This window comes from Cyanistes caeruleus, chromosome 20 (assembly GCF_971803275.1).
Source record: "Cyanistes caeruleus chromosome 20, bCyaCae1.hap1.1, whole genome shotgun sequence".
Taxonomy (NCBI): Eukaryota; Metazoa; Chordata; class Aves; order Passeriformes; family Paridae; genus Cyanistes; species Cyanistes caeruleus.
In genome coordinates this window covers 4,761,618-4,780,562 of record NC_141720.1, presented here as the reverse complement: position 1 = coordinate 4,780,562, position 18,945 = coordinate 4,761,618, and the positions used below count along the sequence as shown (strand labels likewise).

The 18,945-nt window shown below is 42.5% G+C and overlaps 1 protein-coding gene across 7 annotated transcripts; it reads right to left on the bottom strand.

The window, feature by feature from the left end:
- Positions 1 to 41: 41 nt before the first annotated feature.
- On the bottom strand, positions 42 to 18,156 carry ODF2 (outer dense fiber of sperm tails 2). Of its 7 annotated transcripts, none has more exons than XM_086857997.1 (21): positions 17,979 to 18,156; positions 16,978 to 17,050; positions 16,138 to 16,306; positions 14,858 to 14,974; positions 14,068 to 14,241; positions 12,081 to 12,247; positions 10,961 to 11,090; positions 10,521 to 10,652; positions 9,582 to 9,656; positions 8,876 to 8,947; positions 8,190 to 8,306; positions 7,115 to 7,300; positions 6,719 to 6,828; positions 5,880 to 6,015; positions 5,180 to 5,290; positions 4,903 to 5,007; positions 4,172 to 4,330; positions 3,197 to 3,297; positions 2,503 to 2,665; positions 2,068 to 2,193; positions 42 to 1,327 (listed from the first exon to the last, which is right to left on the bottom strand). In XM_086857997.1, exons 3-21 carry the CDS (start codon positions 16,243 to 16,245, stop codon positions 1,154 to 1,156), a joined length of 2,463 nt encoding a protein of 820 aa, XP_086714123.1. In that variant the 5' UTR covers positions 16,246 to 16,306; positions 16,978 to 17,050; positions 17,979 to 18,156; the 3' UTR covers positions 42 to 1,153. The 7 variants fall into 7 exon arrangements, with proteins under 7 accessions (XP_086714123.1, XP_086714125.1, XP_086714126.1 ...); XM_086857999.1 differs by lacking the exon at positions 17,979 to 18,156 and adding an exon at positions 17,630 to 17,939; XM_086858000.1 differs by lacking the exon at positions 17,979 to 18,156 and adding an exon at positions 17,330 to 17,679.
- Between the last annotated feature and the right edge of the window lie 789 nt (positions 18,157 to 18,945).

The following is an 18,945-nucleotide window of genomic DNA, read 5'->3' as shown; positions in this document are numbered from 1 at the left end:
GAGACAAACACACAGCACCTGAAGAGGAAATCCCCACCATAACCCATTAAAATGTACTTTATTGGTTTCTCCCCCCGCACTTCTGGGATTTTTAAAGTGTTAAATGCGCAATTACAGATCTTTTGAAAACTGATTAGAAGACTTTTATGACAAATACAGGCAATGACCACATCACATAGCACATAAATAGGATACAAATGCAAGAAAAATAAAAACAAGGCTTATTTTTGTCCTCCTCAGAACCATTTAGTGGAAACAATAGGACACCAGAGAGCACATGGACTTTTAGAGACTTGACACACAAAAGACCTGATTTTCCAGAAGGTGCAGGGGAATTTGATGAAGTTGTAGATCTGCAGCTGCTCCTTAGTTGGCTTAAGACAAAGTCAGGATTTCACGCACACCCAGAACTCACATGGCATTTGCACCAAGATCCCAAATGAAGTGACACTGATTTCCTTCAAATTTAGATTGTTTTGGGTCAGTTCTGGGTGGGTATACTCAGGATCAGAAAACCAGGGTAAGAGGAGTAAAGCAACATTAGCATCACACTCACAAAGGTAAGGATCAGGGAGTATATAAGAATCAAGTATAAAAAACTAAACCAAACTCATAATTTCTGGTATAAAATTGTTACAAACTCTGTGGTTATGCAGGAGATTATCTCTTCTGAGTGTAGAACCCAGGCACCTACCTCAGTTATTTTCAGCATCACACCAACAGTATGAAAAAATTATTTTAAAAAATCCCACAAGCAAAAAACCCCCACATGATCTCCCCAACAGAGAAACCAAGTGAAAAGTGAAGCACGAAAAGAGCTCTTACAAAAATTAACACACTCAAGAAACTTCTGACAGGTTTTAAGAGCTGAAACCATCATGACCTAACAGGAGGAAAATCTTTTCCATTATACACAAAACCACCTGGTTTTCGGGCTCAGATTATGGTGTAAGACTAACCTCCAGCACCAAACCAGTATTGCTGATACCTCACATTTTGATCACATTCCAACATCATTTTTTTTATTGCAGAATGAGAAAATAAAATCTCCTAACAGTGACGCTGAAATGCCATCCAGTTTTCTATATCAATACGGCTTTTGAAACAAAGCTCCTTCTGTGTACTTAAAAAAGGTGCAAGGAGAGCATTGCCCTCAGAGGAGAGAGCGAGCGTGGCTGGGGGAGCCCAGAAAAGCACTTTCCCTAAAAACGTTGTCGTAGGAAGACTTGAGGAACTGGACGTAGTTCTGCATGCTGCGGTTGGTGCTCTCCGACTGCTCCAGCCGATCCCGCAGGTCCTGGAGGCGGCTTTCGTATCGGCGCTCTGCCTGCACAGGGGAGCACAAAACAGGCTGAGAGGCAGCAACATTCATCCTGTTCATGTTAAACTCTTCCCCCAAAGTGCTGAGGAGAGCCAGAATTAGCACAGCAGATGACATTACCATAGATGGTGCTGTGATATTTATAATTTCTGCTCATTCCCAACTCCATTCAGCAACACGCTGATAAAAGCAGGAGACAACGTGGCTAATCAGTTGGGATTTTGAAATATATTAGCCTGTAGTTTTGGGGAATTAAAACACACCCTTTCCTGAAAAGCAACTTGACCTGATCCATCAGCCAACAATTCCAAGTAAAACTAAAGCAAGGTTAAAAGGACATGACAAAAGATTCCCAGTCTTTCTTCTAGAAAGAAATCCTTTCCTCTAGAAGAGAAGTTGCATTCTCTCTGATATAGGTGAAATGAAGTTGAAACCTGTCCATGATATCTGGTGCAAATCTCCTTTTAACACAAGGAAAGTCTGATTCTTTTCTTATACACACATAACTTTATACCAAGTTCACTCACATCATTGTACTCTCACTTGCCTATCACTTACTACACACTCTTGAATTGGACACAGCAGACATGTCCTGTGTCACACATACATGGACACACTCAACAGCACATCACATTCAGGCACAGCTCTGCATGACTTCAGCAGCACATCCACAGGATTATTTATGGATTCCATTTGTTGCTAGGGCACCACCAGTACAGCAAGAATATCCCCCACAAGCCACTCACATCCTCTTTGCTCCGATGCAACTGGTTCAACTCTGTTTTATTCCTGCTCAGCTGGGTCTCCAAATCCAACATCTTGGACTGGGCTGCCCTCTCTCTGGAGACTGCTCGTTCTCGAGCTTGTTCCACCTACACAAAACAACAACTTTGTTAAAAGGATATCTATGGAAGAATATAGTTTCTCTACCCATTGCCCACAAAAGCCCTTTGAAGTTTAACTGACACATTCTCATACATAAGCAGCAGCTCAGTCCTGTGCTTTTTCTCTGTCGCAAACCGAGTTCAGTTCTTCGACAGTGCTGACAAACAGCACCAGCACATTACCTGTATTTCACTGAACATGATGATTTTAATGGGTTTGAATTCAGCATTCTCGCTGTTCTCCTTTCACAGCCTGGGTAGCTTTGGGTGAATTCACAAACATGAGAAATTACTCACTTGTCTTTTGGCATCCTCAATGGCCATCTCCAGCTGACGTGCCAGGGAGCTGCACTCACGGCTCTTCTCCTCCAGCCGCAGCTGACACTGGTGGATCGACTCCTCACGTTTTGCTATGACCTGAAGGAATTCTATGTTCTGGGCACTCGTGGACTCTAGTTTTCTAGTTTAAGACAATAAGGGAAGGAAACCTATTCATTTTAAATGGAGTGTGTTTCACTCTGCCTTTTGTCAGGTCCTGACTCTCTGGTAACAGATTCTATTCCCCCTTGAAAGGTGAGAGCTTCAAGAAACAGTTCTCCAGTCCTCAAATCAAAATTTCAAAGATTGAAGGACCTACAGAGTACCCATATACCTGCACTTTCTTAGACACTGTCACTAAAATAAATTTATAAACATAGGTAAAAATACTGTAATATCTAGTAACCTCAGAATTGCCAGGCTAAATTGGACAAGGAGCTAGTTTCTCTACTGTCTAAGCCATCATCCTGTCTAACAACATTCACAACAGGTGCTGCTGCAAAAGCATGTAACTTAGTGGACAGCTACTGGTTAGAGAACCTTGTGGGATAAGCAAATGCACAGAATCCTGGAGGCATGTGGGGAACTGGAACAAGACTGAAGCTGTTTCAATCCCCTGTAAGAACAATGGAAATGGAAGGTTAAAAAAGCAAGAGAGCCTAGTGTTTCTAACCTTTCTAGCTCCTCCACCTTCAAGGTGAGTTGCTTTTTCTCCTCTTGGGCAGATTGATATCTTTCTCTTGTCATCTCCATTTTGTCCCCCTGGAGGTCAATCTAAAAATTACAGGAATTAATTACTTTACAGTGTAGTCACTACACACTCGTGTCCAACCACCTAAAACATATGCAGCTCTCAGAAGGAAATATGTTCTGTTCATAACTTCTAGAGAGCTTCAGAAAGGGAACAGTGGATAGTAAAGAACTAAACATCCATTTTGCTGATACTTCCAGTTACAGTCTGGGAAGGTATGGGAAAACTCATCTGTACTGCAAAAGAAAAGCCAGGCCCATGAATTCCTACATGTAGAGCAGCACCTACAATCCAAGCACACACACAAAAACAGCAGCCACAAACATGCCAGCAGCCCACAACAGCATCAGAGCCTGAAACATCAGGGAGGTTTATAATACCAAACCAAGCAGACTGAAGTGGTCAGACAGAGATCATGTGTTGTCTTGAGGCACAGCTGTAGATGTCATCCCTGTCTGAAACTGTCCTGCAACACCTGTACAGTCTTTCTGGGAACAAAAACCAGAAACTGGGAAAACAACCTGAAATCAGAGTGATAAAATGGTTGGGCTAGCACCATCAGCAGAAAACTAAAGGACGGAAAGCTGACAAGAGGATGGAGGTAACAGAAGCGAGGGCTGTCACAGTAGCAAGTACTGCCACGGCTGCTAACAAGTCCCAGAAAGATTCTGCACCAAGGGATGAGAAACCTTTCAAATATTAAGGAATGCTACCAGCAAAGCCGCTAACTTCTTGCACAAAGACATGGCACACACCTTTATTTTGCAGTGCACGTTTAATCTTTTCAATAAGAGACGAGAACAGAGACGAAGTTTGAACCTTGCTGTGATTAGAAATTCATGTTGATTTCACAGGTGAGGTGCGCCCTGGTATGGGTACCTTCTGCCAGTCCCTTACCAGCTGACGGAGTTCTGCAATCATGGTACACAGATCCGTGTTCTTCTTCTCATAACACATGAGCTGTTGATGGCATTGTGCCAGCTGTGCCTCAGTGTACTTTAGGATCTCAGGCAGCTTTTCCAGTTCAGCAAGCTGAGCCTGCAGCTGGTCACGAGTCTGTAATCAAAGAAAAGAATGTGAGAACTTTCAAATGTTCATAAGATCAAGACTAAAAAAATTTCTCAACTTCAACCAAGCTTTGTTAGTCCACAACCATGATGTCACAATGATGACACTTGTGTGGATATTTAGCCAGTGCTGGAGTTCAAAGCCTAAGGTCTTTTCCTACTCCAAAAAGCTTCCACTTAGGATCTGGCATTCCATATGTATGGCGTAAGAATGAGTATTTTGAATTGTGGGCTTCAATTTTACTGGAAGTACAAGCTTTGCTTTTGTGTTCAGCTATTCCACATCAGATAATGGTGTGACCTACCTAATCCACTCTTCTAAATCACTATTGCTGCAGCAAAGGACACACTAAATAAATTATATACCTCTCAAGAATGCCATATAGTCAAAAAAAAGCTGCTAAATGTTCATTCTGCAAAACTTATTGAACAAGTCCTGAGAAAAAACGGATGCAAAAGGCAGAGTCAAGCCTTTTATTTCCTATTTACAGCTGTTTTTCACTAGATTCAGAACACGAACATCCATGAATGTCTACAATGTATCTTTAGAGGGATAATTACCTCTTCAAGCTCCTTGTTCATATCATCCTTTACTGTCTCGTTCTCTTTTTCACACTGCTCCAGTCTTGCTGCCAGCTCATCTGCTTCATTTCGGGCCTTCTGTGCCTGGACATTAAAAAAAGACCCCAGACTTTATCTGTTATATATAGTTTTCAACACTATGTGTGCAACGCCTTGGAGTAATTGAAACTGCTCCAGTTGGCAACAGCTAAGGCATTACAGAATAAGCCACAGTGGGAGGAGAAAACACCTTTGTGCTGAAGGCTCTAAGACTCACCTGTGCCGTGTAGTTTTCAATCAACGCCTCATAGCTCCTGACAGAGTTCTGGAGATGCTGCAATTCCATCTGTGCTTGGTTCAGCTTGTCCTCCATTGAGTTCAGAGCAGACTGAAAAAAAGAAAACATTTTCCATTGAGTGCTTGGAAGTACCTGCCATGTGAGCTGTCTAATGTTGTCTAGACTAAGAAAATAGTTTTGTCCATGCAAGTTGCCAAAACTCTCCAGACTTCAGCAGACTGCCAAATTTGCATCAGCAGAGCACAGAGGTTTGGGATGGAAAAAAAGATGTAGGTCACCCACAAGATCACTCATGGTAAAGAACAATAGGAGAAATACAGCAGTCATCTTTTTTGTTCTGGAGATTACCATTCTCTCTGTATGAGCTACAACAGCTGTTTGTTGTCTTGTCAGCAGCAAAGGTGTAAGGACAAGATTTGAGATCTTAGCTAAATGAAACAGTAGTTGGAGATACTCCTAGCCAAAACATGGAAGAAACACGGTTCTCCCAGTATGTACACTTCCTCTGTTGCCTCCTAACACATTTGCCCTATTACAGTCAGGTTATATGATCTAGTTTGAAACTGTATAGGAGCAATTCATGCAATTTGACTCATGTCCTCAGTAGCCAAGCAAGTTGCTGTAATTACCCCTTCTTTTCCTCCTAGCATTTGTTCTTCAGACCCTTAGAGTCACTAACCTTTAGTCTTTCATTTTCTTTCTTTAAAGAATTGTTGTCTCCATTCATTTGGTGCACTTTAGACATCAAAGTGCTGTTTTCTTCCCGTGCCTTTTCCTGGACCTTTGCCAGTTGTTCCAGCAAGTCTGCAACACGGCTGCCACACAGAAAGAAAATGAGTTCTTAAGTGACAAGAAAGAATAAGGCTCCTAACCTCTGAAAACTAGCTTCAGAAACATGGCTTTTCCCTATCCTTTCATCTTCCTTCTCCAATCATGTATGCACACCTCTCTGTTACACTGTTTGACTACTTCAATCTTTTTATATCTCCTGGAAATAAACTGCAGTTGTCCCCCTGGAGCTCAAATTAATTGTCTCAAAGATGCACAGGATAAGGATATGCCTCTCTCAACTCATACCTATATAGTTTTCCCTGCAGCAACAACTGTACTGCAGTGATACCAACACATTTATTTACCTTCACAACAAAACTAGCATCAACTATACTAGTTATGTCTTTTAATACCTTCTATTCCAGTTATTCAAAAAGATCTCAAAACAAACAAACAAAAAAAAATCTTAATTCAAAGAATTACAAAATGGCAAAAGAACAGTTTTAAGGGTCACCAAACCCTGACCCTTAAAAGAGTCTGTCTTTGCTGTGGCAAGTCAGCAGCAAAAGTCACATGTCTCCACCTCTTCCAATTCTGTTCTAGCCCTTAAGGCAGTGCTGGTTTAGCTTAGTTATTTACAAGCCAAATTAAAACATTCATTTCAATGCTATTATTCAATTAAATTATCCTTGAACTTTGAACTCATCCCCGCTCATACTTCTTTCTCTGCACTGATTTTACTCTAACCTGTTCAGTGTAACAACTTCCAGTTCAAGGTCATCCTTCTCCTTCAGTGCTTTGTTGCAGCGATCCCTCCAGGAGTCGAGATTGGCCCGGACCTCAGCAAGGCAGCTGTCCTGTCAGACGAGGGAAATACAAGAGGAAAAAAGTAAGGAAGAAGACAAAATAATCACTGGTGTGAGATATACAGACAATACAAAGAGATGCCCTTAACTTAGGACATACAGTGAATACAGTGACAGCAAACTGGATTTGGTCTAAACTTGGCATAAATGGGCCATAGCATCAAGACAGAAATAAATTTCATCCGTAGAAAGAAGAGACTCTCCCCAGGGCTGCTACCAGAAGTCAACAATTTAAAAGCATGACCTCAAACTAGGCCTCTCCTGTTTCAGCAGGTACCTTTTCTGCTAGCTGGGCAGTCAGTTTCTGCACATACTCCTCATTCCGCTCTGCCCGCTCTTTCTGTGCACGGATCGCTTTCTTCAGGGCATCTTTATCATCATCCCCCTTGACCTTCGTGTCTTTCAGCTGCTCCAGGGCAAGTTCCAGCTGTTCTGTAAGCTTAGCTTCACTCATCTCCAGACTCTGCAGGGGAACAAAACCCACCATATGGATTAATGCCCATATTACACCTGCAAACCCAAAGCAGCAACTAATTTCCTAGAAATGGTGATGAGAACCAGGCACAAATCCTCAGTGTTCAGCCTAGAGGTATTTGCAGTCAGGTTTCACCTACACAGTCCTGTCTAAATGCTCAAAGAGATGGCAGCATGACATCTTCCTTTTCTTCCAAGAGTCTTCCTTTCCTCTTTCATAAGCTGCTTCCTAAAATAGTGATTTTTCTCCTGACCAAAATGAATACTGTTTTAACTGTCTTTTCATCAACCTGAGAAAATTATTTTTATTGATAAAATGTATCTATTGAAGCAACGTATAATAATGTTGCTTTATGCAGCTCTTACTAGAACAGATTAAAGCTCCTCTAAACTATTAACACATTTATGTTCCTTGAAACATCAGCCCAACATATGCTAAATATAAAACTCTAATCAAAATAAACCAGGGGAACTTTCTCCTCCTCATTAATACCATAGAACAGATGAACGAGGGTGATCAAACTGGCACAGCATTTTTCCAAAAATGCAAATTAAATAGTTTCAGTTTGTCTTGATGCTTGACTAAACCAAGGCAATCTTTTCAATAATTACAGAGTAACTAACTTAGGAAAAAGAAAATCTAATTAATGCACACAGACCTTAAGGCTAAGATTTTGCTTCATGCCTCAAATGTGAAATGTGATTTCTCTTTTCTTACTTAATTTGAAAATCATGCTGTGTGTTAATGGCACAAACATCACCAGCCAATATTTCAGTCAACCAGACTTTGTAAGAAGCTTGTGTTACTCCCCTTGTGAGTGATTTCAGTCCATGGGAGCAAAGGAAGAGACAATCCCCAGGGAGCAGTCCAGACATACCTGCACCTGTGCAGCCAGACGACCATTCTCAAGTTCTTTGCTCCGCAGCTGGGTTTGTAAATGGGCTTTCATAGATTCCATAGCTCTGGAGAGTTCAAATGCTTTCTTTGCCTGTTCCTAGATAAGCAGGAACAAGACAAACATGTTTTTACTCAACAAGCTAATAAAAGGAACACTTTATAATATGCAGGAGGAATCTCAGATTTCTTCACTGAATGATCTCCAGCCACCACCACCTCCAGATACCCTCACAGCCCTTCTAGTCCAGCAAAAAGGGACCTAATGAGCAGTCATTTATCTTACAACACATGTGAATGACTGGCCTGAAAGTTATGTTCTAGGGCAAAACATTCTTCTTATCTGACCTCTTCACTGCATTCCCACTTTACCTCTTAAACTAAGGAGCATATTAGAATTTGCCATTGGGAGCCAACAGGACATTAAACAGAATGTTAATTCAGTGCCCAAGCAAAGAGAATTCTACCAATCTATCCTTGTGAGAGGTCTCATTAGCAGAATACGGAACCCACAATGATGTGGGAGTTGGTATCTGCCTAGTTTTATAAGCAAGACAGTTATCTGATCTCAAAATAGTGGTCTGCAAACAACCTCATCTTTTGGACTGCCTGTGGTTTTACAGAACTGGAAAGTAAGGAAGAGAGGGAAAAACAGAAAAACAAAATTACCTTTTCTGCCACTATTTGAACTGTGAGGCTTTCCACTTCCTTTTCTTTTCCCTGAAGCTTGATCTGAAGTTGCTGGAAAAACAAACAGCACGCAGATGTTCAGTAAAAAACACATTTAGGACGGCAGGTGGAAGGCAAGAGATCTAACTGCCTCCCTGTCAAGACCACCTGATCTGTGGCACAATCTGTTATCCACTACAGCATCCTCCATTCCCCAGAAAAACAGGCTTCATTCTACTCAAGCAGGAAGCAAAAGGGATACACATATATTTGTACAACAGGACACAGGATACCCAGTCAGGACCATATATACTCCACAGACTAAAAAGGGCATTTACCTATATCTCACAGCATGCTTTATAACATCTGGCAAGGCAAGACCTCTTGTCTCAGTTAACAGAGAAGGAAATGAACAAAAACTGGCACAAGGTAACTCATTCAGTGACAGAGCCCAATACACAGAGTTATCCCCATTCTAAGACCCCGTATTTCAAAGGCAACGAAAATCTACCCACTTTGAAATGCAGGTTGTTAACCAGAGGAGCAATGTAGTGGCTCTGATTACCTCAAAAACTAAAATAATTTTTTTACTGAAATAAAAGGCACTACTGTAAGATTTGACAGTGGAATATCAGACAAAGAAGGCTTGTCATTTTAGATCTCTCTGCAGTATCATTAAAGGAAAGAGAGATTGTGGTTTACTTACCATGTTCTCTGCATCTGACTCAGCCAGCCTTTTCAGCAGTGCTGCTTGCCGATCCAGTACCTTCTGGGAATCTTTCTACAAAATAAATGCATGAGAAAAATCGTTAACTAAAAAGTAAGTTTTATACAGGTTCTTAAAATGGAACTTGGAAAATCAATTATTTCCTCCCAGTTGCAGCAGAAATTCTTAGAAGATATCTGGAAACATCACATTTGCTAAAACATTTCAAATATCATTATCCATCTCAGAAAGCTTTTCCACTTCCCAGTCAAAGATTAAAATAAAAAGCATGATGGCAATGTAAGATCATTCTGGACTCTCCCACTACTCAGGGAAAGTCATGTGGAAGAATTCAGACCTACTATCCAGCCTCACTGGTGGATGAGGTAACTGTTACCATCAGCTTACTTTTGGTGAAATAGAATATAAACTAGAGAAAGAAGAGAAATTTCATTTTTCTATTGCTCATACAAGCAATAGCGAATTGTTCTGTACATGTAGCACAGAATTGTTTCTAATTTCTCTGTTGTTGCCCTCAGAGCCTACGAAATCAAAGTTCTGAATATTCTGAGGCCATATAAAGTCCTCAGACGGCAGGCAACCCAAGTGCAGCAACAGGGTTGAGACCAGCAGGATCAGCAGATATAGCTGCATCCAGAGGAGACAGCTGGCAACACAGCAGTACCTGAACCTTTTAACACAGCCAAAGACTTAGAGGCTCTACCATCCTCAGAGCAGAAAAGCCAGTCATACTCTATGAATTAGGCAGAGATAAAGAAAAAAACACAAATAAAAACTATCCAACATTTATGGGTTGACAGGGTCTACTGCAGGACTGAGGAAAAGAATTGAAAGATTTCAAACTCAAAATTCTCTTCCAGCCCACGAGACAACACAGCCTCCTGTAATCAGCCAGGTTCCATACACAGCAGTTCTCACCTCCCTGGACTGCTGCTCTGCAAGAAGTTCTCGAAGTGTCCGGTTGGTTTCTTCAAAGGTGCTCAATTTCTGGAGCAGAAGCTCTTTTTGTCTTGTTAGAGCATTTATATCTGTGCTGCTCACGTGTTTCTCCTGAAGGAAAAACATTAAGCAAAAGCCAAAGAAACAAATAAACAAAGAAATGAGAAAAACAAAACACAACAACTCAAACAACCAAACCAACAAAACAAACAAAAGGAAATAATTGTTCACTTGTGTGAACTGAAAATAACTGGATGCAAATGCCCCACTTTAAAACTAAATCAGCAAACACCTTAAGGATGTTGAATCCCCCCACTTTTCCTTAGGCTTTGCTGGCTTAGCAACTATAACATTACTTTTTTAAGACAGCCATATAACAGGAAAATGTAGTAAAGGCAAGAACAAAAAGGGACACGTACAACATTAAGTCTCCCGATGGTATTTTTCAGGGCGTGGATCTGTCTGGCAGCTGCTGCTCCATCCCTTTCTGCTTCATTCAGTTTGGTCACCAAACACTCCTTCTCCTGCTGCAAGCACTCCTTCTGCAGCCTGCAAGGAGAATTCAGCCAATTAGAGAAACAAGAAGCTTTGGAGCTATACCAGCCACTATTGATGTAGAGTTGATTGGGTTAAAATTAGTAAAAAGCCCAAATCAGAGAATAAAAGCTCTAAACAAAAACTGCTTAAGATTTACCTTCTTTCAGTGTGGAAGCTGGTTTGAGATAAGGCAGCAAGCAGAAACCAGGAGCTTGCTGAGATCACAGATATGAAATTTAGAGGGGACAAATAAGGCTTATATCAAAACTGCACACAATGCTGTGCTTTTCCTGGGCACTTATGTCACACCAGAAATAAGACTCCAAATGGCCAAATAAAAACCAGAAAAGCACACCAAGACATGCAGCTCAATGTTTCTAGCCATCACTTGTAATCTCAGAAGCATTCACAGAGTTTTCTGAAAAAGGAATACAAAGTATTAACTTCCAAGTGATCTTAAGGGAAAAAAATAAATCTAATTCTCCTAAAACATTAATGTCCCCCTGGAGACACGACCTTCACTAATTCTTTAGATACAAAGCAGATGCAAAAATGTCAGACTTGCAGACCTTCACAATCACTAAGAAAAAAGTCCATGATTCAGTCCCCTCAGGGGCTGTCACTCCTGCCTCTGTATAATTTTTACAAAGGTCAAAAATTCTCCTCTAGTTTTCAGCTCCATGTTTATTCATTTATTCGTCGATCAATATCATCAAAATTCAAAGCAGAATCCCTTAATCTTCAAAATACTAATTACAGAGCTAGTCTGACCCTCCACACAAGCCAACTGCTCTCAGGTTCCTCTCAAAGTAGGTTTTTTTTTCCATTCCATAAATCATGCAGCTACTGCAATCTTGAGTCTCCCTTCTAAAAGGTGACAAAAACTCCAAGTGCATCAGTTCTTCAGCAGCAGCTACAACCTCAAATCATGTCAGCAATAAAGGTGCGAGGTGCCTGTGGATACCACTAGTGCAGGAACAGTGAGAAGTGAAGATTTCTTACATAGTTAGGTCCTTCTCCTCCTTTATGCGTTCGATGTTGCGCCGGAGCCGCGTGTTCTCATTCTCTGTTTCTACCAGCTCTTGTGTGACCTCATTCAGTTCTTCCTTCTGCTCTTCCAGGAGACGCTTTGTCAGTTGTTCCTGTTCATCCATTTGCTGCATCTTAACCTGAAGATATTGGAATGAAACTTAAACCAGGGGCCTTGGAAGTGATACACAGAACCATATCCCAAATCAGTGAATCATTCAGGGTCAATCAACTTATTGAAAGTATAAAAAAAAATTAAGTATATCCTCCCAGGTGACAAGTGACAGGACATGAGGAAATGGCCTCAAGCTGTGTCAGGGGATGTTCAGGTTGGACATCAGGAGGAATTTCTTCACAGAAGGGGTTGTCAGCTATTGGAAAGGGCTGCCCAAGGAGGTGGTGGAATCACCATCCCTGGAGGTGTTCAAGGAACTTGACACGGCACTCAGTGCTCTGGTTTATTTAATAAGGTGGTGATGGATCAAAAGTTGGATTCGATATCCTGGAGGTCTTTTCCAACCTTAAACAAGTCCATGTGCCAAGTCCTGCGCTTTGGCCACAACAACCCCCTGCAGTGCTACAAGCTGGGGACAGTGTGGCTGGACAGTGGCCAGGCAGAAAGGGACCTTGGGGTACTGGTCCACTGAACATGAGCCAGCTGTGTGCCCTGGTGGCCAAGAAGGCAAATGGCCCCTGGCCTGTATCAGGAATAGTGTGGCCAGCAGGAGCAGGGAGCTCATTCTTCCCCTGTATTCAGCACTGGTGAGGCCACACCTCAAGTGCTGTGTCCAGTTCTGGGCCCTCAGTTTGGGAAGGACGTTGAGACACTTGAGCATTTCCAGAGGAGGGCAACAATGCTGGTGAGGGGCCTGGAACACAAACCCTGTGAAGAACAACTGAGGGAGCCGGGGTTGTTTAGCCTGGAAAAAAGGAGGTTCAGGGGAGACCTTATCACTCACTACAACTCCCTGAAAGTGTGTAGTCAGATGGGAGTCAGTCTCTTCTCCCAGGAAACCAGTGACAGGAGAGAACACAGGCTTAAGCTACTCCAGGGGAAGTTTAGGTTAGACATCAGGAAAAAATTATTCACTGAAAGAGTGATTTGGCACTGGAATCACCTGCCCAGGGAGATGGTGGAGTCACCATCCCTGGACGTGTTTATAAAAAGACTGGATGTGGCACTCAGTGCCGTGGTTTGGTTGCTGAGGAGGTGTTAAGGTCATAGGTTGGACTTGGTGATCTCGAAGGTCTTTCCAATCCAGTTCATTCTGTGATTCTAAAGTTGATTTTTGTTTTATAACCATTCAAGTAATTCCATTACATTTTGTAGCATGAATAAAATGGAAAATGCTTGATGTAAGAATCTACTTGACTCAAATCCTATTCTTATTTACTGATTTGAAATCCATGTAGTTTTGAGTAAAATAATAATACAAGATTTGCTCTGAGTGTTAATGTTAAAAATGCAGTTTACCCCCACCATGATGCATCTCATGAGACCTGGGAACATCCCCCACATATTTTTTAAGTGGTGTCAGGTACATAAGAGCCTATTTATCTGGAAGACACAACACCATTGGGTAGCACACTTTTGAAACCGAATCAGAAGAAACAGTCTTATTGAATATGGGGATTTTTTTACAATAAAACATCAATGCATTGTATTTTTCACTTTCTGGAGTCATCAGTTTTCAGATTTTGGGCTTGGGCGGGAGAGATTATTTGGAAACTAAAGCACAGCAATACCTTATTAAATTAATATTTTGAAATATTTCATAGTGTGGCTAAGTGAATTTCTCAGCAGGACAGTTCAGCTATTCTAAACAATTCAGATTGATTTTCAAGCATGCTACCAACAGCCTGGGTAGCTTTCCATCGCACCAAGACCTGCCTCCAGCCTCCTTTTGTAAAAGGATCAGCTATAAGCTCCAGTCAACAGGTCTTTCCACTGTCTCCTCACCTCTTGCTTCAGTGTTCCCACCATATTCATCAGGCTATCTAGCTTCTTTTCATATTTGTTAATTTTGCAGCAAGCGGGATCATCGTCATCCGTGGAGAGGTCACTGAGGCGCAGTACTGACTGCATCCTTTCAGATTCAGGATTAGATGTAGCTTCACGGCGTTCAGCTGATTCCTACCAGAGAATAAAGAGCATAATATTTTTAGTATAACATTATAAATACCATTCTAAAGCTAATATTGCCAGAAAACAGAGACTGGGTCACATCACTGCAGCAAGGCTAGCAAAGGAAAAAACATTTACAAACAGTTCTTCCATTTCCATCTGGGAAAGGTCAAGAATGCAGAAGAGTACAACGAAAAACAAGAGAAACTAATGAAAGCTCAAATCCTCACCTAGGGAGTGCCGGGAATACAACAGGCAAAACTATCAACTCATGAGAAAGGAAATACGACACAATGCTACACAAATGCTGCATGCTTTGGAAGAGAATGAGACCAGCAGTCCCTCGCTGAAATTCCAGATGAGATCTTGAAGGGCACTACTAAAATCACAATAAAGAAATGAATGTGAATCTCTTCTAGAGACAGAAAGGCGTGGCCACAGGCTGTTTATAAATTCTCACTTTTTCTGTATGAAAAAGTGAAAAAGATTTATAGAAGACACTTCAAATAGATGGTAGGTGACAGTAGCCTTCTTTCAGATCTGCCTACCTCTCTCACTACACAACTGCTCTCTTCAACCTTGGCTAAACCTCAAAGTTTGTTTGAAAGAGCATAACCAGCTGTACCTCCCATTTCAAGATGGTATCACGGGTACTTGTTTTGCCTGGGGGTATCCAAGGGGCCTTAGTTTTCACCCGCACAGCTCGCACACCATCCCCTTTTGATTTCTGTTTCTGCTTTTGCTAAAGAAAGAGAAAATAAAATAAATTACAGACCCTTGAAGAACCATTTGTAATTTTTTAGTGCTGCAAAACCAAACAAAAGATCATTTATACAGAACCATCAGTAGTGTTTCACAGGATGCATCAGATGAGATGAGGTAGCAGCCACCAAAGGAAGCTGACATCAGACAGAAGGAAAGGTTATTGCACTCTCGGCAGACAGGATGGCTGGATGTAGGACCTGACAGATGGCTGGGAGATCCCTTTTCCACCCCAGATTCACCTCACAAAAAAGCAGCTATACCATTTGACACCGTGATTGATTTTGGAAAGCCCTGGTAGTGTTTTCCCCACTCTGCAGTCAACTAGAAGATCCACATTTATTTGTATTGAACTTGAGCTGCTCTAACTGAAGGATAGTTAAAGTGTTTTTGCACAATTCTAAACTTAGAGAAAAATCAGATGCTGTAAACATTCCCTACTGGCATTAATAGGATGCATTATTTTCACTGTTATTCTATCCCATTATGAAATTTGCCATTAGCAGCAAACAGAATTAATAGAAGACTTCTAACAGGAAGATGAGATAGCAACTTCCATCAACTTTTTAGAGCAACTTTCCATAAATATCCAGCAACAGAAGAGGGTATGGAATAGCTAGAACCTCAGTTCCAGTTTTGCCTTGTGGCTCCTGTGGGTAAGGCCAGGAAGAGATCCTCTGCTGCAGAGCTCAGGGTACAGAGAATGTCCTTAATGCCAGAAGATGGTCTGAATCCAAATTCTTTTTCTAAGCACATTTATTTTAATACAATCAAGATGCTACTTGAAATGCCTAAGTATTACCTCTCCTCAAAGTCTTCCTCCAAAAACAGATAGGAAGCCAAATAGAAAACATTATCAGGACACAGATCCAAGAAATAAAAGGGAAAAAAATCCTCCAAATGGTATCACATTGGAAACAACATTTCTTAAGTCAACTTGAAGAACAATCCTGTATCATATCAAAATCATCTTTCAACAAATCAACATAGCAAATGTGTCACTGCAAATTCACCACTGAATATGAAATGAAGTCTCACAGCTCTAACACAACAGCAGAACAGACCTGGAAGATTTTTTGATGCTTCTAGGGCCATTCACCTTCTCTTTGTAGCCCTTACAACGAACCAGGTACACAATCCTACCTGGCATTTTGCAGGTGTGGTTTTCTGCCCCTTTTTAATATGGACATGGACAGGGGTGTTTTCATCCACATGGACGTGCAAAGGGGGAGATGAAGAATGGTTCTTCATGGCTCTTCTCCCACAAATGGGAAAGGGAAATACAATGAAGGGAAACCTGTGAATAAGGAAACTGGAAACAAAAACATTTCCTTCAGTGTTCAGAGAGGAACAGTGGCCAGCCTTGATTAACATTTGAGCTTTTTATTAGTAGCATCTGCCACTCTGCTCACTGTTCTTCTGTAAAGCCAGGATTAACACAAACAATTCCACTGCTTCCAGTATTTTATGCTTTTAACCTGGTTATTGAAGATCAAACATAGCTGGATTGATAGCAGATGTCTGTAAGAATCATTGAAGTTGAGAGTCTTTGAGCAAGTGAGCAAATCAAAGGTTCCCATAATCAACAAAATCTGATTACAAAGAGAAATTTGAAGCAGAGAGAAGAATTAATTTAACAGTTAAGAAAAAACATCAGGAAATCATCAGACCACTCCATCCTAGAACCCTGAACCTCTATGTTCCACACTTCATATGTGCCTAACTTTGAGTGTCTTTTCTAAGCATAAATCCTTAAAAGCCATTGCACCACAGCATTTCTTTAATCTCCACAGAAACACACAACCATAACCTGAAAACAACACAGAAAAGCCTAGAGACACAAGGTCAAAGTCATCATCTTGGAGCTTGATGCCTCAATTGATGTAAAAGAATGATGCAATTGCAAATCTTACACAAAGCCACCAGCAGGACTAATTTGATTCTGGCAGAAAGGGTATTGTCAGCTTAGGTAAAGTTACTTACAGATACTTTCAAGCCTTTGAGTTTTCTGAACACGTTCTTGGGTGCAGCTTCTTCATTGACAGAAGAGATACACCTGATACAGAAAAAATAAAATTATGAAGAGGAAAAGGGGTCATTTTCTGAACATCCTCTTCCTTTTGATTTAAGGGAATACCAAGGCTCAAACACATCAAGTGCATGAATCCAAACAACAAAAGTTGGTGAGTCCTAGCTTCCCCTGTAAAGCACCGGATGAGGGAAGGACAAAGACTACAATTCCTAACATACTGACAATGGTGATTGTTTTAAACAGTGGAAATGTTTTGTACAATTACATGATGGCACTATTCCCTCACAAACTTTCAAATTCTACCTGCAATTTTTAAGGAACACAGCAGTACTTCCATTAATTCAGGAAGAAGACACAGCTTTCTGAAGGAACAGGATTCCCCAGTTTCCAGCTATGAACAACTCCAAACACTGCTGGGTGTTTTAATCATCTTTTTTCCAAGGAAGGGCTAAGCTCTCCCCGGTCCCAGCACTGATAGAGCTCTTGAATCACCACGAGTGACAATCAAACGCTGTCACCGCGCCTCCCTTAGCAACAAGGCTCACTCCTAAGTTCCAATTCCTCCTGCAATCTCTGGAGGTTTTTCAAGGAATCTGTGGTCACCTCAGGGTGGCAGAGATGCGGTCCGGGGACCGTGAGCCGCTCGCAGCTCTGAGGGCAGGACAGGCCTTCACCCAGCAGGGCCCGGCGACTCCCAACGCCCGCCCGCCCCGCGCCGTTACCCGAGCGCGATGGCTCCCGCTGGCCTCCCGCAGGAAGGAGCCCGAGCGGCAGGGAGGAAGGAACAATTCCCGGGGTTCGGATACCCAGCAGGGCGAGGGGACGCACAAATGCTGAGGAAACACCCAGCAGGGCGAGGGGACGCCCACACGGTGAAGGGACACGCCACAGGGCGAGCCCGAGCCGCCCCCCCCCCCCCCCGCGCTGCCCTGCCCGGGCCCGGCGCCCTCACCAGGTGGGCGCGCGCGGAGTTCGGAGCCATTTCATTTCTCCATCAGCGCGGCGGCAGGTGCAGGGGCGCCCGTGGCCCGAGTTTTGGGGTTGATTCCCGCACCACGGGCAGGAGGTGCGGCCACAGGGCCGCCGCCGCCGCCGCGCCGCCCGCGGCTCCACCATTGGGCGATTCGAATGGCCCTGAGCGGCGGTAACCGCCCCCGGTAACCGTCCGCGGCTCCATGCGGCCGGCGCGAGCGGCCCCCGGCAGCCGCCGGCCGCGCAACCTCCAGCGCGGCGCCCGAGGAGCGGGTGCCCGTCCGTACAGAAATGGGGAGGTCTGGAAAGAGCATGAAATAACTGGATTATTAAATCAATTCTCTTGGTGTTGCCTTTGAGATGAGTTTTACTGTCTTAAAGGTGACCAGAATTGTGTACACAGCCACTTTTACTGTAAATTGTTAACCAGTCCCCAACACAAGGACATGGAAATGTTGGAGAAGACCACGAAGTTGATAAGGGGACTGAAGCACCTTCCCTATGAAGACAGGTTGAAAGAGCTGGGGCTCTTCATCCTCGAAAAGAGAAAGGTCGTGTGGAAACCTCAGAGCACCTTCCAGGATCTGAAGGGGGCTACAGAAAAGCCAGAGAGTGACTCTTCATCAGGAACTATAGTGATAGGACTAGGTGAAAATTGAAAGAGGGGAAATTTAGGTTATATATTAGGGAGAAAATCTTCCCTGTGAAGGTGGTGAGACACTGGCAAAAGTTGCCTGGGGAGGTTTTGGATGCCCCAACCCTGGCAGCACTCAAAAGCCAGATTGAATAATTCCTTGAGAACCTGCCCATGGCAGGGGAGGGTGGGAGTAGATGATCTTGAAGGTCTATTCCAATCCCTTAACATTCTAAGATTCTAAAAGTGATACAAAATCCTGAAACAATCTTTATTTAATGTAATATTACTGGCATGTTAGTGTTATGGATAT